The sequence below is a fragment of the Prionailurus viverrinus genome, chromosome X (genome assembly GCF_022837055.1).
Source record: "Prionailurus viverrinus isolate Anna chromosome X, UM_Priviv_1.0, whole genome shotgun sequence".
NCBI classification, from domain to species: domain Eukaryota; kingdom Metazoa; phylum Chordata; class Mammalia; order Carnivora; family Felidae; genus Prionailurus; species Prionailurus viverrinus.
Genome location: NC_062579.1, coordinates 10,230,634 through 10,256,926, shown reverse-complemented (window position 1 = coordinate 10,256,926; position 26,293 = coordinate 10,230,634). Strand labels below are relative to the sequence as shown.

The window sequence follows — 26,293 nt, the reverse complement described above, 5'->3', positions numbered from 1 at the left end:
CATGTTTAAATGTGAAAGCACCCTTGCCAGCCTACGATAATCCCAACTTGGTCAGGTTTTTAGATCTGCTAGATTTAGTTGGCTAATATTGTGCTTAGGATTTTTGCCAACCATATTCATAAGTGGACTGTGATCAGTAAGTCTCCTTTCTCATGTAGTTGTCTGTCAGGCCTGATTCAGCCAGAAAATGTTCCCCATGTGTGCTCGGGAACAGGCTGTGTAAGATCGAAGATTGTTTTTGTTGCTAATGTTGAATGTCAGGTACAACTTGCCAGCAGAACTATCTGGGCCTGAAGTTTTGTTTGAAACAAGATTTTTAATGATTTCATTTCTTTAATTGTTACAGGATTATTCAGACTTTCTAATTCTTAAGTCAGTTTTGAGAAATTTTATTTTTCTAGACATTTATTGTCTAAAGGCTCATATTTATTGCCATAAAGGAACTCCTACGCCCTCCTCTACTCATCTTAATCTCCATGCACCTAACTTTTGTTTTTGATTCCTCATACTATTTGTATCATCACTCTACTTTCCCTTCACTGAGCTCACTTGACATTTGACCATTTTATTACTCTTTAAAAAAAAAAAAAAACTTGGGGCACCTGGGTGGCTCAGTCGGTTAAGCGTCTGACTTTGGCTCAGGTCATGATCTCGCAGTTTGTGAGTTCGAGCCCCGCGTCGGGCTCTGTGCTGACAGCTCAGAGCCTGGAGGCTGCTTCAGATTCTGTGTCTCCCTCTCCCGTGCCCCTCCCCCGCTCACACTCTCTCTGTCTCTCAATAATAAATAAACGTTAAAAAAATTAAAAAAAAAAACTTTCCTGAGCCTCTGTATTGCCTGCCTCCTTTGTTTCATTAATGTCCGCTCATCTTGCATTTTCTTTCTTTAGGCTTATCCTATTGTTCTTTTTCTAGCGTAAAAACAGTAGCCAAGCTCAATTTCCAGTGTTTCTTCTTTTCTAACATAAGCATTTAGCGTTACAAATTTTCTTCCAAGAATCACAGGTTTTTGATATGTTCTCATTCAGTTTTACAACTTTCCTAATTTCCATTACAATCTCTTTTATGATAGTACCTTCCGTTTGAAATTCATCCTTTAGAATTTCTTTCATTGAGCATCTGTTAGTAGCAAGCTTACTCCGTTTGTGGGACTGAAAGTCTTTATTTCACCCTCATTCTTAAGAGATTATTTCCCTGGGTCTAGATTCTAGATGGACAGCTACTTTCTCGCAGCACATTAAAAATAACATTTCGCAGTCTTCTGGCCTCCATTGCTGCTGCCGAGGAGTCAGGTGTCCATAGAATCGTTTTTTGCTAAGTAGTCGGTCTTCGCTGTTTGCGGTGCTCTGCAGTACTGAACCTGACGCTGAGTCTGCCTAGTTCTTCATCTTCTTTTTCTTTCAACACCTACTGAGCTTCACTGGAATTTCTAAACCATGTGGCATCCCGTTCATTCTGGGAAACTCTGAGTGATTCTTCAAGTACTGTCTTTCTGCCAGTTTCTCTACCTCTCCTTCTGGAGCTCTTTGTCTAAACTGTGCTGTGTTCTGGATAATTTTCTAATATCTACTGTTCCATTAACCAATTCCCTCTTCAGCTGTGCTTAATGCCCTGTTAATCCTGTCTTTAGGTTTATTTCAATGACTGTTTCATTTCTAGTTCTATTTGATCTTTTTTCAAAGGGCTTTTTTTTCATTTTTATAATTTCTTGGCTATGTACTCATTTTCTCCATTTCCTTTTTTCCCCAAATTATTAAACATATTTATGTAACAGTGTGTGTCTGATAATCCCACAATCTGAGGCCCTTGTATTTACTACTATTTTGCTGCTCCTGCTATCTATCTCTCCTACTGGTCTATTTCCTAGAGTGCTTGGCAACCTTTGACTCTAAATGCATATCCCTTGAAACTTTACCTGAAGAAATACTTTGGGCTCTGTGTGGAAAGTGGGTTCCTTCTCTACTATGTCTGCCAGAACCAGAAACTTGAAGACACTTACCAACTTGGGATCACTTTAAACTATAATCTTGGCCTGATACTGTGTAAGATTCCTAGTTTCTTTACTATCCTGAAATTTATTAAATGCCTCATAGTAAGACTTTTGAGTATAGATAGTAGCTTGAATATGTGCAACTAATCTCACTCTTACCTCATTAACAGTGAAAAGAACTGTTTAAACTTCCTTGTTTAAATTTGAAACTAGGAAAAGAGATGAGTGGCTGATGCCTAAATCAGCAGTAGAGAAAGCAGAGACTAATCAGTTTGTACCACACAAGCCCCTCAGTTCTCAAGAATCAGTGACATCAAACTCCTCGGGAAGTAGGGGTAAAATGAAGAAAGCAATAAAAAAATAAACAAAATTAACTAACAGTGAATCCTACTTCCTACCCTTTAGAAGGGTATACCTTCACAATACCCTTGAAGATCAGGTTCCAGCAATACCTCATGCAGCTTTTGGCTTCAGCATCCCTGCTCCTGTGGTCCCCTCTACCTGTAGTATCCATGCCCTACCCCTACTTCACCTTAATAGCTCAGAATATAGTAAGTATCCAACAAATATCTATTTGAACTAATCTAAGAACTACAGGACCATGATCCATCAGAGCAGTTAGATCCTAAGATATTTCTCCCACATTCTGCATATTTGCAGCATGTTTCCCACTCCAGCAAAAGGCTAGAAATATTTTTCTTCTCCAGGGAGGACACCTGGCCGAGATGAAGGCATGAGGCCATACTGAAAACAGGGGGATCTAATAAATATATGAATTCTGGATGCTGAGACTTCCAACCCAATTCCTCTCTGCTCTCAAACTTCTGTATCCAGAGACTGAAAGAAGTGCTCCAGGGAACTAGACCAGCCAAGAAGGAAGATCTAGATACCAACATTCAGAGATCTCCAACAAGTCATATCATTCTACCATGAAACCCAAAGGTGGCAGGTCCTATCCATTTACCCGTATAGTCCAATGAGCTTTTTTACCACCTTTATTTTGTCTTTAAGTTTATTTATTTTGAGAGAGAGGGAGAAAGAGAGAATCCCAAGCAGGCTCCACACTGGCAGTGCAGAGCCCGATGTGGGGTTCGATCCCACAAATCGTGAGATCATGACCTGGGCCAAAACCAAGTGTCAGACACTTAACCAACTGAGCCACCCAGACACCCCTACCCCTTTTCTTAAATAGAAACAGATGATGAAGTATTACCAGATAGCTGCAGAAAATTTCTAATCTAAGAGCAGTAAGAATAGAAAAAGTTAATCTAAAGAGAGTAGATCTATATTAGGAGAAAAAATATAATGTATATTAGTATCATCATAACAATCATTCAGTTTATTCCAGAAATATTTAAACATTTACCATGTGTCAGGCATTGTTCGGAGTGCTGGGAAAACATCAGTGGAAAAAAAAACAGGAAAAAAGGCCTACCCTCATGAATCTTTATTCTACTGAGAAGACAGATAATGGAGTGGAAGTAAGGAATGAAATTTCTAGGAGTCATTAGGGAAATCCTCAGTAAAAGGTAAGAGAGATTATTTGCAAAGATGAAATACTCAGATGCTATTGAAAAAAAAAAACAGTCAAATAATTAAAAAGAGCACCTGGAAATCAAAAACATGAGAGCAGAAATGGAAAGCTTAATAGAAAGTTTCAAAGATAATATAAGGATATCTTAAAGAAAGTAGGATAACATCCAAATAAAAGTTCCACAAAAAGAGAGTAAATAGCTGGCACAAAAAGAGACACTCAGATGAATGGAACAGAATAGAGAACCCAGAAATGGACCCACAAACATATGGCCAACTAATCTTTGACAAAGCAGGAAAGAATATCCAATGGAATAAAGACAGTCTCTTCAGCAAGTCGTGCTGGGAAAACTGGACAGCAACATGCAGAAAAATGAACCTGGACCACTTTCTTACACCATACACAAAAATAAACTCAAAATGGATGAAAGACCTAAAGGTAAGACAGGAAGCCATCAAAATTCTCAAGGAGAAAGCAGGCAAAATCCTCTTTGATCTTGGCCACAGCAACTTCTTACTCAAGACATCTCTGGAGGCAAGGAAACAAAAGCAAAAATGAACTACTGGGACCTCACCAAAATAAAAAGCTTCTGTACAGTGAAGGAAACCATCAGCAAAACTAAAAGGCAACTGACAGAATGGGAGAATATATTTGCAAATGACATACCAGATAAAGGGTTAGTATCCAAAATCTACAAAGAACTTATCAAACTCAACACCCAAAAAACAAATAATCCAGTGAAGAAATGGGCAAAAGACATGAACAGGCACTTCTCCAAAGAAGACATCCAGATGGCCAACCAACACAGGAAAAAAGGCTCAACATCACTCATCATCAGGGAAATACAAATCAAAACCACATTGAGATACCACCTTACACCTGTCAGAATGGCTAACATAAACAACTCAGGCAACAACAGATGTTGGCAAGGATGAGGAAAAGAGAATCTCTTTTGCATTGCTGGTGGGAATGCAAACTGGTGTAGCCACTCTGGAGAACAGTATGGAGGTTCCTCAAAAAATTAAAAATAGAACTACCCTACGACCCAGGAATTGCACTACTAGGTATTTGTCCAAGGGATACAGGTGTGCTGTTTCAAAGGGACACATGCACCCTCATGTTCATAGCAGTACTATTAACAATAGCCAAAGTATGGAAAGAGCTCAAATGTCCATCGATGGATGAACAGATAAAGAAGTTGTGGTATATATATACACATATATATACACAATGGAGTATTACTTGGCAATCAAAAGGAATGAAACCTTGCCATTTGCAACTATGTGGATGGAACTAGAGGGCATTATGCGAAACAAAATTAGTCAAAGACAAGTATCATATGACTTCACTCATATGAGAACTTTAAGACACAGAACAGATGAACATAAGGGAAGGGAAGCAAAAATAATATAAAAACAGGGAGGGGGACAAAACATAAGAGACAAATATGGAGAATAAACAGAGGGTTACTGGGGGTGGGGTGGGAGGGGGGATGGGCTAAACGGGTAAGGGGCATTAAGGAATCTACTCCTGAAATCATTGTTGCACTATATGCTAATTTGGATGTAAATTTAAAAAATAAAATTAAAAGAGAGAGAGAGAGAGAGAGAGAGAGAGTAAATAGCAGGAAAAAAATCACCTAGTCCAAGAAAACTTCCCAGAAATGAAGAATACGAGTTTCTAAATTAAAAAAGCCCAGAGTGCCCAGGACAACGGAAGAAAACAGACCCAGGGCAAGGCACATCGATATGAAATTTCAAAATAAAAGATTCTACAAGTTTCCTGCAGCGGGTGGAAGAGGAGGGGAGGCCGCATCCAAAGGATCAAGAGTCCAAAAGGTTTTAGACTTTTAAGATACCACTGGAAGCTAGAATTCATTGGAGCAATGCCATGAAAATTCTGAAGAAAACTGATTTCCAACTGATGGCTTTCCCCAAAAGAGCAGCCTGCATGACGGTTCAAGTAAAGTTATTTTTAGACATTCAGGGTCTCATATTGAGCTCCATGCACCCTTTCCGAGAAACTACTCAAGGATGTGTTCTACCAAAGCAAGAGAGTAAACCAAGAAAGAGCAAAAGATGAGAACAGGATAAAAGAGATCCAACACGGGAGAAAGAAGAAAATCCTTGGATGACACAGATGGGGGATGCCATGATGAAAACTAAGTATGAGGCACAGAAGACAATCACTCTACATTTCTTCAAACAGATGAAACTAATACCTGTGTCAGAATTTCATAAAAGGAACTTTAGAAAATTGAGAGAGTCTGCAGTTGATTCAGGGCCAAGTACATTGAAAAGAAACAAGTTGATTATTCACTCCAAAGCCAACAAAAATCTGTCCAAGTAAGAAAAGTCAGTAATTTACTATATGGCTTACATAGCCATAATACTACCCTAAATACTACTGATCTAACCAAAATTCTAATGTAAGTGTACTGGGAGGGTGAAAGAGGAGAAAGATGCTAGAAAGGGAAGGCAGTAGATGATGACTAAAACTGAAAAGTCAACAAGAGGTTATACAAATATGTTATTTTGCAGTGTGAATACCAAAAGAATATAAAAAACTGTAGCAGAGTATATTCTCTCAAGTCTTGAGGTTCATCAATAGCCTTGGAGGTACTTCCCAGACTTCAGTGTGTCCCCTCAATTCAACACAGAGCCCTGGGCCTTCCCTTCCACCATATCCAGATACCAGCTGAGATTATTCACTTTTCCAGCTTTTTCCTTCTCTTTCCAGAAGTCATGTCCACTGACCCTCGGTCAAGAGAAGGTGAAACTAAGAGCACCCACTCACTTTATTTCACTCCAGATTTGGAGTATCAATAAGAAATCTCAAGATTTGCCTACTTGCACACACAACTTCTAGAAGGAGGCAGGCAGAGTCAAGAGTGCGCCCAAAGCCTCAGGTTTCCCCTTAGCTGCCACTCTTTCAAAAAAAAAAAAAAAGGCATGAGCTCCTGCATCTTTGCCTATTTGGTTCATGCTGAAAAATCTCTTCTTCGTGTTTATGACCATGTTCATTTCCTTTAACAATAAGTGATATTAATCTAGGTTCATTCTACCAATTTTAAATCCAGTTCATCTTTTTATCTCCCACAGCCCCTAAACACACTGCCTTGTGCATAGTAAGTATTCACATGGTGCATGAATAACTGAAATTGAATTTAGTAAAATAATCTCCTCTTATAATAGTTTCAGTCCATTCATGACCTTAAATTGGATTCAAGTATTTTATCCAGCATGCCCTAATCAATTTTAAAGAGTGAAAACATATACCTTCATGCAAAGTGAAACTGAAAAAATACTTTGGCTGAGTAATCTAGCATACACATGCAAAAGATGACAACGTACCTGTTAAGAGTAACACCTGCTTGCCCGGAAGGGAAGAGAAGGAAAGAAGAGGGGAGGAGAACACTTTTGATGCATACATTAAAAGCTACCATCCTCGTGAAGCAACTGCAGGTTTATTCCTAAAATCTCACAGTTAACAGGTCGAACACCAGGTATCAGCAAGGCTCTGTCAAATCAAAAATTTTTTATAAGTTGGGGGTGCCTGGGTGGCTCCGTCGGTTAAGCGTCCAACTCTTGATTTGGACTCTGGTCATGATCTCGCGGTCGTGGGATTGAGACCCACACCAGGCTCTGCACTGGGCATGGAGCCTGCTTAAGATTTTCTCTCTCCTTCTCCCTCTGCCCCTCTCCAGCTTGTGCGTGCTCTCTCCATCTCCCCCCAAAAAATAATTTTTGCATGTGTAATCAGAAAAAAAAAATGATACCCAAATCCTGAAAACAAGATTTAAAAGTTCATAAAAGAAACTGCTATTTAATCCTAAACTCAAAAACACAGTAATAATTTGTGGTGTTTATTAATTTATTGAAAGATGTGCATTTTCTAACACTGATCTGCTGAATCTCCGGTTTCTAGTGTCTTCATCCCAAACTCTAACCTCTAAAATTCATCCTTTTATTATGCTAAGAAAGTTCCAGACAGGGGCACCTGGGTGGCTCAGGTGGTTAAGTGTCTGACTTTGGCTCAGGTCACAATCTTGCGGTTTGTGAGTTCAAGACCCACTTGGCACTCTGCGCTGATGGCTCAGAGCCTGGAGCCTGCTTCGGATTCTGTGTCTCCCTCTCTCTCTGCCCTCCCCTGCTCATGCTCTGTGTCTCTCTCTTAAAAAGAAAAAAAGAAAAAGAAATTTCCAGACAAAATATTATTCATATATGTTACTATCTATATACTAATTTCCTTCAGATTTTTACAAAGCCCCAAATCAATGACTTAATGAAAACGTGTTCCAAATTACTAAGTGGAAATAAAGCAGATGTGGTGTTGGATAGCTGCAAGGAACAGAAAGTCAATTCTTCAGGGGAGTGAAACTTGGAATAACTTCAGCTGTGAAAAGGCCTCCCATCCCCCCAAACTAGGAATATTTTATGAAGAAAATAAAAGCATTCAAATGCCAAAGGAAAAGAAAACACTTAAAGGATGGAAAATGTTGAAAGGAGTCTACCAGTGGGACCAACACTTAAGTATCAATCAAGTAGAGTTAGCCATAAGCAAAGCTTCAAGGATTTCATCAAGAAGGACCATTCCTCTTCTTGGAATCCATTAAAATGGCTATTTGTTTGTAATAGACAATGTACTTCCTTTCCTTTCTAATCATAAAAGCACGTGTGAGTCTATGCCTATCTCCTAATCACCCAGTTACACACAGTGATGGGTTCGTAGGTCACACACACCTATGAGTATGACCAAATATTTGCCAGGAGTACTCTTCCAACAAAATAGCTGCCTTGATCCACTGACAAGGCCCCATTTCCCCCTAAACACACAAGCTTATTAAATTCTCTATTCAACACAATTATCTTTCACCAATTCAAAGACAGGAATTTACACATGACTTGGAACTGTTCAACAGGGAAAATATTAATGACTGAGTTGGTTAAAAAGTAATGAGGTCAAATTCAATTCTTCCACTTTGCAGATGAGAAAATTAAGGACAGAGAAGTAAAAGGACATCATTAAGGCTACTATGATGCAGTAATCAGTATCACATTTTGAACCCATAGCATAGGTAATGGTAAAGAGCACAAAGGTCACTGGGATAGGGGATAAACAGCTGGACAAGTGTTACTGTATATCCAGGGAATAAGCACGTCAGAAAGTTGTAAAGAAAAGTACCGCAACTTCAAGGAACTAAAAGGATGCTTCTGAATATGCAATATACCACAAACTCAGATAAATGTTAGACACGATCTAAAAATGTGTCACTGTAGCAAATATTTAGCCTCCTGAGTCATGTTATTACCTCTACACAAGACTACATATGACTCCCTTGCTTTAAAAAATATTCAGGGGCACCTGGGTGGGTGAGTCGGTTGAGTGTCTGACTCAGGATTTCAGCTCGGGTCGTAACGCACGGTTAGCGGGATCGATCCCCACACTGGGCTCTGGGCTGAGCTTGGAGTCTGCTTGAGATGCTCTCTCCCTCTCCCTTTGCCCTTCCCCCACTTTCACATGCACGCACATGCTCTAAAATAAAAAATATTCAGTGGAGTACTGTCAAAAGGACATACAGATCAATAAAGAGAATGCAGAGTCCACAAACAAACCCTTATATTTACAGTCAAATGATTTTAAACAAAGGAGCCAAGGCAATTCAATAGGGAGAGATTTTCAGCAAATAGTGCTGGATATCCGCGTACGAACAAATGAACTTCTACCCTTACCTCATATTACATACAAAAATTAAATCAAAATGAATCAGAGATAGAAGCGCTAACACTGTAACATTTTTAGGAAGGATGAGTAGAAATGCTTCAAGACCTGGGGTGAGGCAAAGATTCCTTAGATATAGGACACCAAAAGCATAATCTAAACAGGACAAAATTGATAAACTGTACTTTACTGAAACGTACAACATTTTTGCTTCAAAATATACCATTAAGAAAATGCAAAGACAAGTCACAAAATGAGAAAATGTATTTGCAAATCACGTATCTAATAAATGGCTTGTATGCAGAATATACAAAGAACTCCAGAATACAGAATTCAACAAGAAGACAAACACCCAATTTAAAAATGGATAAATGATTTTAGCAGACATTTCACCGAAGAAGATATAGGAATCATTAGTAAGCACATGGAAAGATGCTAAACATCATTAGTCATCAGGGAAAAAGAAATCAAGAAATCAAAACCACAAAATGAAATACCACTTCCCATCTACTGAGATAGCTATAATTTTAAAAAATAGTAAGGTATTGGTGAAAATGTGAAGAAACAATAACTCTCGTACACCGGCTGGTGGAAATGTAAAATGGTATGGCCACTTTAAAAAATAGTTTAGCAGTTTCTTAAATTCACCATACACCAAGTAATTCCACTTGTAGGTACTATGCCAAGAGAAATGAAAACATATGTTCCCACAAAGACTTGCATGCAAGTGTTCATGGCAGCCTTATTCATAAAAGGTAAAAAGTATAAACTCAAATGTCCATCAAACTGAAGAATGGATAGACAAAATGTGGTATATCCATACAACGGAAAACTGTTCCACAATAAAAAAAAAGAAATACTGATACATGCTACAACTTCGATGAACCTCAAAAACATCATACAAAATACAGAAAGCTAGACACAAAAGACCCCATAGTGTTATGATTTTATTTATATGAAATGTCCAGAAAAGGCAAGTCTATGGAAACTGGAGGTAGATTACTGGTTATCTGGGGCTGGGCATGGGTATTGACTGTAAACATGCATGACGAATATTACTGGGGTGCTGAAAAGATTCTAAAACTGGAGTATAGTAACATCACAATTTGATAAATTTACTGGAAATCATGGAGCTGTACACTGTAAAACAGATGAACTTTATGGTCTGAAAATTACATCTCAATAGTTCTTTTAAAGCTAAGGGTGGGGGAAAAAAAAGTATAATTAATCATATGGGAGAGAGAACATAAACAAAATGGGCCATAGTTGACCACTGTTGAGGCCAGGGATTCAGTACACTATTCCTTTCCTTTTTAAAATTTTTTTTTAACGTTTCATTTATTTTTGAGACAGAGAGAGACAGAGCATGAACGGGGGAGGGGCAGAGAGAGAGGGAGACACAGAATCAGAAGCAGGCTCCAGGCTCTGAGCCATCAGCCCAGAGCCCGACGCAGGGCTCGAACTCACGGACCGCGAAATCGTGACCTGAGCTGAAGTCAGGCACTTAACCGACTGAGCCACCCAGGCGCCCCTTCCTTTCTTTTTTTATATATATTTAAAGTTGTTAGGATGCCTGGGTGGTTCTGTTGGTTAAGGTCAGACTCTTGCTTTCAGCTTTAGGTCATGATCTGAGAAATCATGTGAAATTGGGCCCCATGGTGGATTCTGTGCTGAGAGTGCAGAGCCTGCTTGGGATTCTCTCTCTCCCTCTCTGCCCTTCACCCCCACCCCCACCACCACACGCACGCTCTCTCTCTCAAATAAATTTTAAAAAATAAAGTTGTTGATACTATATATGAGATATAAGATCTCCAAGTATTTATGAAGGCAAAACTTTTCTTTCCTGTCTAGCTAAAGAATCTCAGGAAATTGGCCCAACACTGTAAATCACATAAAAGAAAACACAGGAAAATACTATTAGTTTCTTGGCATATAGTGGGCACCATATCTATTCTTCAATGTATCTCTTAACTTTAGGTGTATTATTACCTATAGAAAAATAATAAGGTGTGCTACCCAAATTAATATAGACTGCTTTCTCTGCTACAACAAAGACCTGAACAGAGAGAATTCTGATGAAGAACAAAGCAATTACATTTCTGGATCTCAGCATCACTGCCTATAGTATGTGAGAGTTGGCCAAGATAACATTTAAGTTCTCTTTGAGCATTGACACTTTCTGATTCCAGAATTTGCTTGCCAGTTTTTTCCAGTAACTCCTTCTTACATCATGGGATATGTGATACAGGTTAACTAGGTCCCAGATGAAAACACAGGCAGAGTTACGCAACAAAAACGCATGAGAATTAACTAAGCGGTAAAGTTCAAGTTTCATTTCTTGTACTACATTTACATAAATGCGTTTCTCCTAATAATGTTACTATGAAACTCCTTAGGTTGGTTCAAAACACTAGCTGTTGCCTGCCTAGGAGCAGGCAACCTAGGAAAAGATTCTATTACCTTGGTACAGTCTCTTTTCCACCAAGAATTTTTTAAAAATATGACATTTAAGTCTGAAACATTTCAAAATGAGTTTGTGATGACAACTATTCCATACCAAAGTTTCTCAATCACTCCACCTTTTGCAACCTGGATTAATCCTACCACTGCAATGAACTGTTTTAAGACTTCCTAAAAACACAGTTGGCGAACTCCTCCCCTAGTTTCCATTCTTTCTGGTCAGTCAGCAAATGTTAGACTTCCGTTCTCCACTTACTCCTAAAATACCCTCCCCCCCAAGCATTCCCAGCCAAGGTGCTTGACCCTTACTGAATTCATGTATTGTCATGGCTTTAGGTCCAGCTGTTAAGACAAAGGAATTTGGTGTTTACATAGAAAGACATGAAAAGTTTTGAGCAGGGAGGTGACAAGAGAGTTGAGCATAAGAAAATTAACCCTTGGGGCGCCTGGATGGCTCAGTCAGTTAGAAGCATCCGGCTCTCTGTTTCGGCTCAGGTCATGATCTTGCAGTTTCATGAGTTCGAGCCCCGCGTTGGGCTCTGCGCTGACAGCTCTGAGCCTGGAGCCTGCTTCAGATACTATGTCTCCCTCTCTCTGCCCCTCCCCTATTCGTGCTCTGTCTCTCTCAAAACTGAATAAATTTTAAAAATAAAATAAAAAAAAGACTGCCCAGACTCAATGCCCTTCTCACATACAACTCTAATAGTGATTGGCAGAATGTAGGGCCATCTCCATATTCTTCTTAGAATTCTCCAGAGTACCTAGTACACAGTAAGTGTTCAGTGAACATTGGTTAAATGAGAAGACATTTTTGCTGGTCACCCTTACTGCAATCTATTTCAGCTTTCATATAACTCTTGAAAACAAAATGCATATAAGGAATTTAGTGATACACTGAGAACTGTGTTGGTTTATGGTATTCTTCAGTTCAAAAGTTTCGTAACAGTCATAAGCAAAAGGTCTATCAACAGGTACATGGGTAAATACGGCCCAAATTAATAAAGGTAAAAGAAATAGAGTATCACTATTTTGCAACTACCAAAGAAATAATGGATCTAAACAGTAGTTTGCTGGAAACAGCTCATACCAGCTTCTGAGAGCCAACTCAGTACACCTGTTCCAACCCCACATTTAGTGACACATCAGCAAGAATGAAATTGGCTGTGGCAGGAGTGTTTATACCATAAAAATTGGCAGACAGCCAGTTAAACATTGACCAACGCACCACTGGATAAAGGCAATGAAGCTCAATACCTGATAAAACGATTATATGAAAGGCTGTGGGGGATCTCGATGATAATGGATGAACCAGGCTAAAACTTCATGAACCCACTGATAAACCAAACATCACAAAAACCTAGGCATTAGACATCAGAGGCCTCCTACTGTGATGCAGTAGAAAATACACAGCATCACCAGTAATGATTCTTGCCAAAACTAGAATGTGATTCTAATCAAGCCTAGATCTACCTACCAGTTTGTAAGAAATACAAAAGACAGAAGGACAACAAGCCAAATATAGAATGTGGAATGTGGTAGATGATTTTCTTACGGATGAATAAATACCAACTGGTGGGGGCGGGGGGAGGAACAGATTGTAGGAAGTTCCTATCGATTAAAAGAGACTTAATAGTCAAAACAAACACAGTGTGCATTGTAGCCCTTGTTTGAATACTAATTTACAAGTCACTACAAAAACACATACTTGAGACAATTCAGAAAATCTGAACATTGGCTAGATATTAGATATTAAGGGGTTATTGTTAATTTTGTTACATGATAAAGATTTAGTGATTTTTTTGAAAAAGGCCTTATCCATTAGAGATACATACAATGTATATATGAAAGTATACAATATCTGGCACTTGATCTGGGGATGGGGATTTTCTACTTTTACATAAATTTGAAGTTTTCCTTAATACAGTTTTTAACAGAGTAACCAGTATACAGAATATATACAAAAGAATGACAAAATTACCAGTACTGACAGGGATATATCTCCAAGAAATGACTTGCCTAAAAGTGTTGGGGAAACATGTACAATGTGATACCAATTATTTTAATGACAAAAAACATTAAGTTGATATTATGAGTGGACTAGAAAATGTCAGAGGGATAGCGGGCTTGGTGGAGATGAGGTTAAGGAACAGATCTGTCTGCACTGTACACAGAACAAAAAATTTGTCTATTACTCAAATGAGTTTTATTAGCATTTTAACGTATATTTATTTTTGAGAGACAGACGGCAGGCAGGGGAGGGGCAGAGAGCGAGGAAGACACAAAATCTGAAGCAGGCTCCAGGCTCTGAACTGTCAGCCCAGAGCCCGATGCGGAGCTTGAACCCACAGACCACGAAATCATGACCTGAGGGGAAGCCGGACACTTAACTGACTGAGCCACACAGGCGCCTCAATAAGCATTTTATTTATTTATTTTTTTTCAACATTTTATTTTATTTTTTGGGACAGAGAGAGACAGAGCATGAACGGGGCAGGGGCAGAGAGAGAGGGAGACACAGAATCGGAAACAGGCTCCAGGCTCTGAGCCATCAGCCCACAGCCCGACGCGGGGCTCGAACTCACGGACCGCGAGATCGTGACCTGGCTGAAGTCGGACGCTTAACCAACTGCGCCACCCAGGCGCCCCAATAAGCATTTTAAAAATAAAGATCATACCTTTATCCGCATCCTCCAGGTATTCTAGTCCTGTTCTTTCCCACAGTCCCTTGTTCAAGCACTCAGCCAGCCAGGGAAAGCTGTAAAACCAGAGGGTCGATAGAAAAGAGAATGCATCCTGCCTAATTGCAGCACTAGCTGCCCCCTCACCTTGGCAAGCCTTTGTAAACCCTCTACAGGCACAAATCACAGCACTATGCTAGTAGAGAAGCTTTCACATAACTATTGGAAAAGAAAAAAAAAAAAACCTATACATAGCGGAAGGAACAGGAAACAGGAAAAAGAAGGACCAAGTGACACTATACTGCAGCCAACACCTTTTACCTATCAACTACTGAGAAGTGCAAAAGGAAACCTTAATGCTGTCACTACAAATTCTTTCTTTTTAAGTTTACTTATTTGGGGGGGGGGGGGGCAAGAGAAAGACAGGGAGAGAATCCCAAGCAGGCTCCATGCCACCAGCACAGAGCCCGATGGAGGGCTCGAACTCATGAACCATGAGAGCTCAAACTCACGAACCAGGAGATCATGACCTGAACCAAAATCAAGAGTTGGATGCTTAACCAAATGAGCCACCCAGGTGCCCCTGTCACTACAAACTCTGAGTGTTACTTCTAATTTTTTTTAATGTTTTATTCATTTTTGAAAGAAGAGAGAGAGAGAGAGAGAGAGAGAGAGACCCACGAGTGGAGGAGGGGGAGGGGCAGAGAGAGAGGAAGCAACAGAATACAAAGCAGGCTCCAGGCTCTGCACTGTCAGCACAGAGCCTGACGCGCGGCTCGAACCCATGGACCATGAGATAATGACCTGAGCCAAAGTCGGATGCTTCACTGACTGAGCCAGTCAGAGAAAAAATACAATTGTATGCAAGCAGCCAGTTAATGATTCTTTAAATGTTTTCCAAACACTAAAAGGGATTTCCTCCATGATTTGTGGTAGCTGCAGGATTGCTTAAGCAGTTAAAAGTCCAATAATGAGTATGCTGCCAAACTCATCATCTAAGTCAAGGATGTGTCCAGACAACTAAGAGACCAGTTAGCAAGGTTACAAGATAGATCAATATATAAAAACCCATTATATTTTGGGGCACGTAAGTGGCTCGGTCAGTTAAGCATCCGACTTAGGCTCAGGTCATGATCTCACGGTTTGTAAGTTCAAGCCCCACATTGAGCTCCACACTGGGCTTCACGCTGACAGTATGGAGTCTGCTTGGGATTCTCACTCTCTCCTGTTCTCTCCCTGCCCCTTCACCACCTGCACATGCTCTCTCTCTCTCAAAATAAATAAACTTAAAAAAATTATATTTCTATACACCAGCAATGAAGACTGAAAAAATGAAATTAAGAAAACAATTCCCTTTAAACTAACATCAAAATAAACAAAATACTTAACAATAAATTTTTTAAGTGTGAAACTTATATGTGAAAACTACAAAATACTGTTGAAAGAAATTAAAGACTTACATAAATGGAAATATATCCTGTGCTCATGAACTGTAAGACTTAATACTGTTAAGATGGAAAACATCATGTTGTAGACCATAAATGTGTACAATTTTTGTCAATTACTCTCATTATAAAGTTGGGGGAAAATATTGTTGAGACAGCAATACTAACGAAACTGATCTACAGAGTCAATGCAATCCCTACCAGATGCCCAGCTGCCTTTAATATAAATTGACAACCTGATCATAAATTTCATATGGAAATGCAAGGAACCCAGAATAACCAAAACAATCTGGAAAAAGAATAAAGCGGGCAGATTCACATGTCCCAATTGCAAAACTTACTACAATTCTGCAACAATCAAGACAGTATGGTGCTAGCTTAATGGAATAGAATTGAGAATCCAGAAATAAACCTTTATGGTCATGATCAGTTGATTTTTCAACAAGGGTGCCAGGAAAATTAAACAGGTAATTAATAGTTTTCTCAACAAATGGTACTGGAACAACTGGGTAGCCACATGCAAAAAAACAAAAAACAAAAAACAAAATTTGAACCCCTGCCTCACACCACATACAAAAAATCAACTCAAAATTGATCAGAGACCTAAATGTAAAAGTGAAAAATATCAAACTCTTAGAAGAAAAGAGTATTTGTGACCTTGAATTGAGCAATGATTTCTAAGATATGATACCAAAAGCACAAATGACAAAAGAAAAAATAAACTGGACTTCATCAAAATTAAAAGTCTCTGCACTTCAAAGGATACCATCAAAAGGTTGAAAGGACAACCCACAAACTGAGAAAATATTTGTAAATCATATATCTGAAAAGGGACTTGTATCCAGAATATATAAAGAACCCTTACAAACTCAACAATAAGAAGACAAACAGCCCAATTTAAAAATGCGCAAAGATTTTGAAGAGACATTTCCCTAAAAATGGTGCAAATATGGCCAACAAGCACATGAAACGATGTTCATCATTAGTCATTAGAAAAATGCAAATAAAGGGGTGCCTGGCTGGCTCAGTCGGTAGAGCATCTGACTCTTGATCTTGTGATCATGGGTTCAAGCCCCATGTTGGGTATAGAGATTACTTTAAAACAATAATAGTAAAAAAATGGAAATCAAAACCATGATAAGATAAAACTTCATGATGGCTAAAATAAAAACGACAGGCAATAACAAGAGCTTCAAGAATAAACTGCGGTCCTCACAGATTGCTAGTGAGATGGTAAACTGGTGCAACTACTTCGGTAGTTCCTTGAGATGTCCAACTTACAGTTACCGTACAACCCAGAAAGTTCACTCCCATGGATATCCATGAACTGATAAATGAATAAAATGTGCCATATTCATAGAATATAATATTATTCATCCATAAAAGGAATGAAGTTCTCCTACATGCTACAACATGAATGAACCTCGCAACCATTATACTCAATGAAAGAAGCCAGTTACAAAAGACCATATATTGTGTGATGCCACTAATATGGAATGTCCAGAACAGGCAAATTCATACAAACGGAAAGTATGTTAGAGGATGCCAAAAGCTGGGGGAAGAGGAAAGGGGAATGAAAAGGGGCTGCTAGTGAGCATGGGGTTTCTTTTTAGAGTGAGGAAAATGTTCTAAAACTGGATAATGCTGGTGGTTGCACAACAGTGTAAATCTACTACAAGTCACTGAATTGTATACTTTAAAAAGGGAGAATCTTAGGGGTGCCTGGGTGGCTCAGTCGGTTAAGCACTGGACTTTGGCGCAGGTCATGATCTCAGTGTTCGTGAATTTGAGCCCTGCATCGGGCTCTGTGCTGACAGCCCAGAGCCTGTAGCCTGCTTTGGATTCTGTGTCTTCCTCTTTCTCTGCCCCTCCCCTGCTCGCGCGCTGTCTCTGCCTCTCTCTCAAAATAAAAAATATTAAAAAAAACTTTTTTAAAAAGGCGAATTTTATAGTGTGTGGATTTTATCTCAATAAAGCTTTGATTAAAAAAAATTGTCCAGGGGCGCCTGGGTGGCGCAGTTGGTTAAGCGTCCGACTTCAGCCAGGTCACGATCTCGCAGTCCGTGAGTTCGAGCCCCGCGTCGGGCTCTGGGCTGATGCCTCAGAGCCTGGAGCCTGTTTCTGATTCTGTGTCTCCCTCTCTCTCTGCCCCTCCCCCGTTCATGCTCTGTCTCTCTCTGTCCCAAAAATAAATAAAAACGTTGGAAAAAAAAATTAAAAAAAAAAAATTGTCCAGACTGCCAAACTGAACCATTAAGCTGGATGTGTATTGCAGACCCAAAAGTTTGGGGGTGGGGCAGGAATCCCATAATCCTACTAGATTTTAAAAGAGAACCAAGTAGCACTCATATGAATGATACAATAAGGAAATCTATAAGGTCAAAGCCGTCTGTGTGAGCAAATTCATCCTTCGGAGAACTTGAACGGTTAAGTTGGTAAGACATATTGTATCTCTTCTTCCCAAGGTGTTTACCTATTTCTCAAGTTGCAGAAAAATGTATTTGTTTGTAGGAAACCCCAGACAGACTCTTCTCAGATTGCCAACTAAAAAATACACCCCCATTCCAAGGTAAGAGAGAGCCGTTATCACACTTTGCCCATCCGTAGATCTCACAATGGAGGCTAGAGGAAGTCCTCTAAAACTATTCCTCACTATTGGAAAGGCACTCAAAAGGAATCTGAAGAACCTATCAGAACCTTAAAGAATGTCCTAAAATGCTTCTGTTATTTCAGGTGCATTCTAGGAAGTGGCAACAGATTGGTCATAAAAATACCCTGGATAGAGAATAGCAGGCAAGTTTGAGACAGGTAAACTCAGCCAGGAAGGACATTTCTGGTGCTCTCAGGTACCATCTGGTCATTGCGACTACAGAGTGAAAAGTAAAATTTTTAAAATATCGGGGTGCCTAGGTGGCTCAGTTAGTTGAGCGTCCAACTTCAGCTCAGATCATGATCTTACGGTTCAGTTCATGAGTTTAAGCCCTGCATCAGGGCTTGCTGCTGTCAGTGCAGAGCCTGCTTTGGATCCTCTATCCCCCTCTCTCTCTGTGCCTCCTCCACTCATAACGCTCTCTCAAAAATAAATAAAACATTAAAAATAATAATATCTATATATGAGGCAAAATTTAAAAGATACAAGTGCAGAGGGGCACGTAGGTGGCTCAGTCAGTTAAGCATCCAACTCTTGATCTTGGCTCAGGTCACGATCTCACAGTTCTTGAGTTCAAGCCCCACATCAGGCTCTGTGCTGATATCGTGAAGCCTGGTTGGGATTCTGTCTCTCCTTCCTTCTGCCCCTCCCCCACTTCTTCTTGCTTGCTCTCTCTCTCTCTCACTTAAAAACCAAGATACAAGTGGGTATTCAATGAAAAGTGAGTTTCTCTCTCACTTCTGTTCCCAGTCATCCTATTCTCTTCCCCAGAGGCAACCACTGTTACCACTTTTCTAAGTATCCTTCCGGAAACTGTCTACACATTTAAAAAGAACATACATATTCTGCACTGTGCCTTCTTCACTTAGATAGGTCTCCACTTAGTACACATACCTTATTCTTTTTAACTGCTTCGTAAGTATTCATAATATGGATGTACTATAACTTCCTAGCCCCGGAATGGATTTTTATTATCAGGATGTCTAAAGCAGAGATAAAACATTAGCAACCCATGGGTAGTATCTACCCATGGATGTGTTTTGTTCAGCCATCACAATGGTTTGAACACGTGGATCTCAATGTATTTGACCATACGGGATGTGGTGGAAAGAGCTGTCCACCAACATCCACTCTCCTCTTTTATAGTAAGAGGGATGTCAACGGGAAATGGCTACCCTACCAGGAGCTACACTGCCCAGCTGCCTGCAGCCAGCTATCTCCACGGGACTAGCTTTCCCCAGTTAAAAGTTGAGTGGAAGTGATGAAGGTTTCTGGTCTGCAGCTTTAAAGGGATGGCTGTGTTTCCTCCACACAGTCCCTGCCCCTCCTGCCAGGCTGACTGACGCCCAATGACTGGAAGAGGGCTCTCCGTGGCCTGAAGGGGGTTCACCAGCACCGTCCTCTGGTTGCAAGCTTTAGGCATGGCTTTGGAGCAGGTCACTGTTGAGAGTGGAATGAGGGTAGTGGAACAAAAGATAACCCTGTTATGAAAAATATTTGCTTTATGAAAACAACTGTTTCGATGAGGAACAGGAGGTTAGGTTCTAAAAAGTACTACCTTCGCAGTGTGGTTTTTCTTACAGGAATTTCAGTAATAAAATGTTTTGTGGCTATAAGCATAGAACTATAAAATCTAAACATCACTGAACAAGTCCCAGGTTTGACTACATCTAGGTTTTGTACACTTGCATCACCACAGAGACTTTCTTACACGTTTTTATTTTCTCTCAAACACAGCAGCTGTTCAAGCCTTGAGAGGATGGCTCCGCAACCTGGATCAGCTATTACAAAGGTGATCTGATCTCTCTTTTACACACGGCATTCGTGTCATACCAATGCCTGCCTATGAAAGCATACACCTTTAGGTCTAATACCAGCACCTACCTATCTAGAGCCCTGGGAGAATCTAGACTCCTGTGAATATAAGTTGAGACTGTTTTACAGGTATCAAAGTAAAGCCAATTGCCCCTGACTGCCAAGTGGCCTTGTTCATTTTTATAGATTTACATTCTATACCAGCCCTTTGCGGGGCACCTGGCTGGCCCAGTCGGTAGAGCATGCGACTCTTGATCTCCAGGTTGTGAGTGCGAACCCGATGTTGGGTGTAGAGATTATTTTAAAAAAATAAAATATTCAAATCAGCCCTTTGTTATCCTTCCCCATATCATGTTACCTATCTGCATAAATGTGAAGGCATTAATGCCACCCTCTTCTAAGCTCTTCCCTTAAATCCCACCCAAATCCGACACCGAGTCTGTGGGCTCTCCTCCCTTTGGTAGCTACAGTCTTTTATTCTATATCCTTCTCCTCCCTTTACATAAACATCAGCCCTCCTATGTAACAACCACCTCATCACTTTCTTCACTTCCCTCTTTCATTCCTGCTTCTTGGCATCATCTCTCCATCCTGTTTCTTCTCCACACAGTCAGTCCACCGTAGGCCACTCTGACTCAGCAATCTAGCCTCACTTCCCGTTTTTCACAATCCTGTGTTTCTACCACAGCAGGCAACTGGGGCTCGGTCCCTCTGTGAGCCCACCAAGGAACTATCCCACGGGAGATCAAGGGAGTCAGGGGACTTTATCCTCAGACTCCCTTTCCTCAATGATCTTCTGTGCAAATGAGTGCGTATGGATCAAACATGCTGCTATTAGGATCATGTTTATCATCTCACCAAAACCTTACAACTCCGCGGACAGTTGGCCCTATTTTACAGATTAAAAATCTGAAATGCAGAAAGATTAAGCCACTTGCTGAAAATTAAACAGTTAATAAGCAGCTGAGCTGGACTCCAAATCCAGCCTCGTCTCTTCCATTCTGTGATGCAATGTCGGAAGAGCCACAGCACATCCATTCCCCAGCACGGTCGGCACTCGTGGGCTTGCACAGCCAGAGAGATGCTTGCACGCTTCCAGCCTCTCCTCCCAAGGAAAACGTATTAAGATAGCTGCCCAGATTGTTTTAATCTTCTTGCATGCATAGGAAAACCTTCTAGGTCATAATCCACCAGCCATGTGAAATTTTTATAGCATCATCATCCGTGGCTACTCCCACCTCAAATACCAGTTACTATGAAATTATGCCAGAATTTGGATCAAAGTATGGGGGAAAATGCAAGGCAAATTTTTATCTGATGAACTCATGGCAGAGAATCAAATTTCATAGAGAGTTCCAGACTCTAGTATATTAAAAAACAATCTGTAACTTTACTGTGAGGAGACTACTTTATTAGAACAACTAAAACATGCTGAGCTCTGCTGGGACACAGGGGTCATGCTAATGTGTGAGCCAAAGAGAGTCTTTTCTTGCTTTAGTAGAAAATATAATAATCTGCAAATCACTAGCATCTGAGGCTGGCTTGATTTAAAATGCACACAGATATAGAAAAAGTTCCAGGAAATCACTGTATTTATAGCTTGCCTACATTAGTCAGCGGAACGGCCCTCGCTGCTCCCAAAATAACACTTGGGAAGAGGCGCTGCATCCTAGCACCTTCACTAAAGCCAAGGCATGGTTCTCATCTGCTGCTCTGTAAGTTCCCTAGGAGGACCTCTCCCCCTTACCAGGGAGCCAGGCAAGCAGACAGGGCCCTCCAACCTCCCTCACCATCCGCCCAGCTGTACAGTGGCTGCCTCAAGGAAGTCCCAGCCCCAGAAGGCCCCCAGCAGGCTACCTAGAGGAGCCCTGGCCTTAATCCCCTCCACCAACCAGCTAACCATCAGTCAGATTTAGAAAGCAGAGCCCCCTTAGCATTAAACCCTCCAGGACACAGGATCTTCACCACACGGGTAAGACACAGGAGAAGATTCTGGCCGGGTGTTGATCACCAAGATCTTTCACAAAAGAACCGCGTAAGCATTGGGGAAATAACAGATAATATATAAATTACCACAATGCAGCAGAGAACAAGACCCCAGCCATGCACACTCAGTGGGCTATGTGGGGTTAAAGTATTTTAATCCTCTTGGTACAGAATTTCTTAATTCCTGGTCCATAGCAAGTGTGGGCAAGGCTCCAGACACATGGGAGATCTATCTGCCTAGAACTGCTTTCCCTCCCAGGAATACCATAGCAACTCGAAGACCTTCCCAGGATGGGAAACGGCCAGGTCTGCTCGTCCCGTGAACTCACAAAGGCCTCTGTGGCAGACACACATCCACGGACTCCCACAGGAAAAGGAAAGACTGGGGTGCAGAGGGGCACTTCACCTGGCACACTGGGCTGGAAGACTTTATTCAGATCCAAGGAGGAGGCTCTGGAGTGGGTTTTCTGTGGCCGCGGTGGCGGGGTGGGAGGGTCCTCGCCCCTTTTCATGGCCTCTTCTATGGAGGTGCTAGAGTAAGATCTGCAGCAAAATAAGGAGAGGTCGGAAGGGAGACAGCAAAGCTTTAGTCTCTGAAGTAGGGTTGGAATGGAAACACCCACTACAAAGGACTGACCAGTCCCCATCTCGAAGCAACAATGAATTCTACTGTCCCTTGGGTGCCAGTATCTGCAGTAACTGCCCACACCCAACCCGTGAATCAGAAACTTTTTCAACCTCTTTGTTCATATTATATCTTAGACCTAAATTTACCCAAAGGAAAAGCTAAATTCAAACCAGTTTCTACTGGTACTGTTAATAAGAATAACATGTAAACCTTCTGCTTAGGTACTTCCATATTGTAACAGAAGGGCTTCATGGGTTAACAGACTGCAGAAGTTTCCTCCTGTTTACATGCAAACGTGATGACAGGCACATATAGAAGTGGGACAGATAACCTGAGAGTAAGTATCCGATGCTCAGGGGAATATGCCACAAGTGAAATTCAGGAAAGGAAAACACACATCAGTCAGATGGAGGGGTCGAGGCTGTCTCACCATGAGAAAGACCAGTTTGGGGGTCAAATTTTCAAAGCAAAAGCATCCTCTTAACCTTCTCCCTCCCTCGGTAACAAGTCAGTAGCTAACTAACTAGGCAACTTCTGAGACTGTAACTCCAATAATGACATTTAAAGAAATAGGAAATAAATAACTTGCCAAAGGTCACATAGCTAGAAAGTTACATAGGTTCGATTCAAACTCCAATCTCTTTCTAAATTCCATTTTTAAAATATTCTGATACTGCCTATGAGCCAGGAAAGAAATCTTTTGGTAGCAGCGGCTAAACTACTTAGAGACATAATTATTTTCTAAATTAATTCAACTCAGTCTATTGCTTAGAAATAGCTTTGTGGATGAGTTCCCAATATGATTTTCTAAAAAGCGGATGTGTATATCCGTTCTGCTCAGCTTCTCGGCTAAATTCATGTCAAAGAAGAAAATGACCTTTGAGTCAGAGATAGGTTCTAGGGACAAATTAACCTCAGGAAACTGCTATCAGTATTTAGCTATTAGAGAGGCATTTATAAAATCAGAATCTATCTATTACTATTAAGCAATTTCAATTCTTGGTAAAGCTGGTTTGGGCATAGCAAGATTTTACCTTCCTGAATCATTCCCTCAAGGGTTTCCTTGTGGTGGCTGAAGAGTTTTGTTTGTCAAGCAAGATTGCAATCTTTAATAAAGCCACCATAATGGCATGTGACGTGCTCTGGGGTGGTCCCTGTAAAATAAGTGGCATGACGGGCAAGGCAAAGGCATGTAGGAACCAGCACGAAGAACGCTCTAGTACTTTCAACCAGAGTCAGAGGAAATTGATAAGAAAGAACATTTTCAAATGGGAACTCTTGATTTGAAAAGGAAATGGGAGACTCCTGCTAGAAATTAAAAGAACTTTCAAGCATTTGACTTCGGCTCAGGTCATGATCTCACAGTTCTTGAGTTCAAGCCCCGCATCAGGCTCTGTGCAGACAGCTTAGAGCCTGGAGCCTGCTTCGGTTTTTGTGTCTCCCTCTCTCTCTGCCCCACCCCTGCTCATACTCTGTGTCTCTCAAAAAATGAATAAATGTTAAAAAAAATAAAAAGATTTAGGGGCGCCTGGATGGCTCAGTCGATTGGGCGACTGACTTCACTCAGGTCGTTATCTCACAGATTGTGAGTTCAAGCCCCATGTTGGGCTCTGTGCTAACAGCTCAGAGCCTGGAGTCTGCATCAGATTCTGTGTCTCCCTCTCTCTCTGCCCCTCTCCCGCTCACGTTCTGTCTTTCTCCTTCAAAAATAAACATTAAAAAAAATTAAAGAAAAAAAAAAGAACTTTCTACGCCAGACAGAGCTTTAGTGACATTCTTCAGTCAAGAAAGAAAAAATAATATGTGTGCGTGTGTACACTAACACATATATATAGTTAGGCACACCATCCCGTCCCACATACCTCATTCCATTTTATTCCCATATGTAACCTGTATACTTGTATTTCCATATGGAAAGTTAACTGAGTATCAAATAAGTGATACTGGAAAACTAGGACCACAACCAATTTCAATATAAATGTGCAGGGAATCAACACAATAATGAATATAAGTAACGTCAGAATGTGGATTTTCCCTCTTCCCCTCAAATTTCTACAAAGTTTTATTATTCTAAAAAGGAAAATAAAAATAATTTGACTCTCTCGGTCTCAGTAAAGACCCAGTGGGTTGCAGTGAAAATAAAAAGGTCCAAATTAGACCAGGAGACCAATCCTTAAAAGAACATATAAAATTTGGCCATAGAGGGGTGCCTGGGTGGCTCAGTCGGTTGAGCATCCGACTTCGGCTCAGGTCATGATCTCACAGTTGGTGGGTTCAATCCCAGTGTCGGGCTCTGTGCTGACAGCTCAGAGCCTGGAGCCTGCTTCGGATTCTGTGTCTCCCTCTCTCTCTGCCCTCCCCCACTCACTCTGTCTCTCTCTCTCTCTCTCTCTCAAAAATAGATAAACATTAAAAAATAAAATAAAATAAAATAAAATAAAATAAAATAAAATAAAATAAATAAAATTTGGCAGAGATATTAATAATAGAATATGTGACTATGAAGTTTTGTACTTTCACTCGCTTTGAGAAAAAGAGGAAGTCAACAGAAGAAAAATGTGAGGCTCAAATTATAGTTAATATAGCACACCTAAGCAGCTTCCCGCAAGTCAAAGCTTTTTCCTACTATGAGGTCAGATAAATGTTACTATTCCTACATCCTAAAGTCAGTACAGACTAATTTGCAAAAGAGCCATTCATCCTTAAAAAAAAAACAACAACAACAAAGGATGAGTAAATGTGGCAGCCATACAGAAAAACGGTGACTGTATCTTTTCTTTTGGCCAAAAAGAATTCCTGTATCTATTGTTTCAAAAAGCATGAGTATAGGTATCTGTACCTTCTATAAACAAGAAAACAAATCCCCAATATAGAAAATCCAGATATACAAGTTAGACTAAGGGGTAACTCTCAGATTTACACAAAGACGAGATTTCCTTAAATGTCGGTATTCAAGCATATAAAGTATTATCAGATTTAATTTCACTTTTTCAGGGACGTGTCTAAGTAGCCAAAGGAAGAAAAAAGTCACTAAGAGCCAAAGCAAACAGTGGAAGCCACAAACGTACTGTCCTATCTTCCACTGTATTCCTACCACTGAAAAGTGCTCCCAATACCATCTCCCCTCTCTGATGTTCTATTCATGTTCATGTATTTCTCCTCCATCTGCCATTCTGATGTCCAATGCCAACCGCAACTCTGCCTTCCTGGCTCTCCCTCTTCTACCAATCTAAAAACTGTGACTACAAAAAGGGGCTCTAAGATAGGATAAAACAGACCATAAGCACCGCTCACCCGAAGCTTCAAGCCTCATTTAAAAATGACTGTGAGCATTTGTTTTTCCTACTCTAGATTTTATCCCTCAGGTGTCTGTTTGGTGTCGACCTTGT

General features: G+C 40.5%; 1 protein-coding gene and 1 non-coding gene across 10 annotated transcripts in view; one reads left to right on the top strand and one right to left on the bottom strand.

Moving 5' to 3' along the window:
- Positions 1-26,293, bottom strand: part of REPS2 (RALBP1 associated Eps domain containing 2) — a 214,598-nt gene that overhangs the window by 58,447 nt on the left and 129,858 nt on the right. For 7 of the 9 annotated variants that reach the window (XR_007148970.1, XM_047844132.1, XM_047844135.1 and 4 more), the window contains one exon: positions 22,683-22,819. The exons of the other annotated variants lie outside the window; for them this stretch is intronic. Coding sequence is in view for 6 of the 7 variants with exons in the window: in XM_047844132.1 (XP_047700088.1) it covers positions 22,683-22,819 (137 nt within the window). In the remaining variant the exon portion in view is untranslated. The remainder of the gene's footprint in view (positions 1-22,682; positions 22,820-26,293) is intronic. 9 annotated transcript variants of the gene reach the window in all.
- On the top strand, positions 16,839-16,911 carry TRNAK-CUU (transfer RNA lysine (anticodon CUU)). The gene has a single exon. It is a non-coding gene; the product is annotated as a tRNA-Lys (tRNA).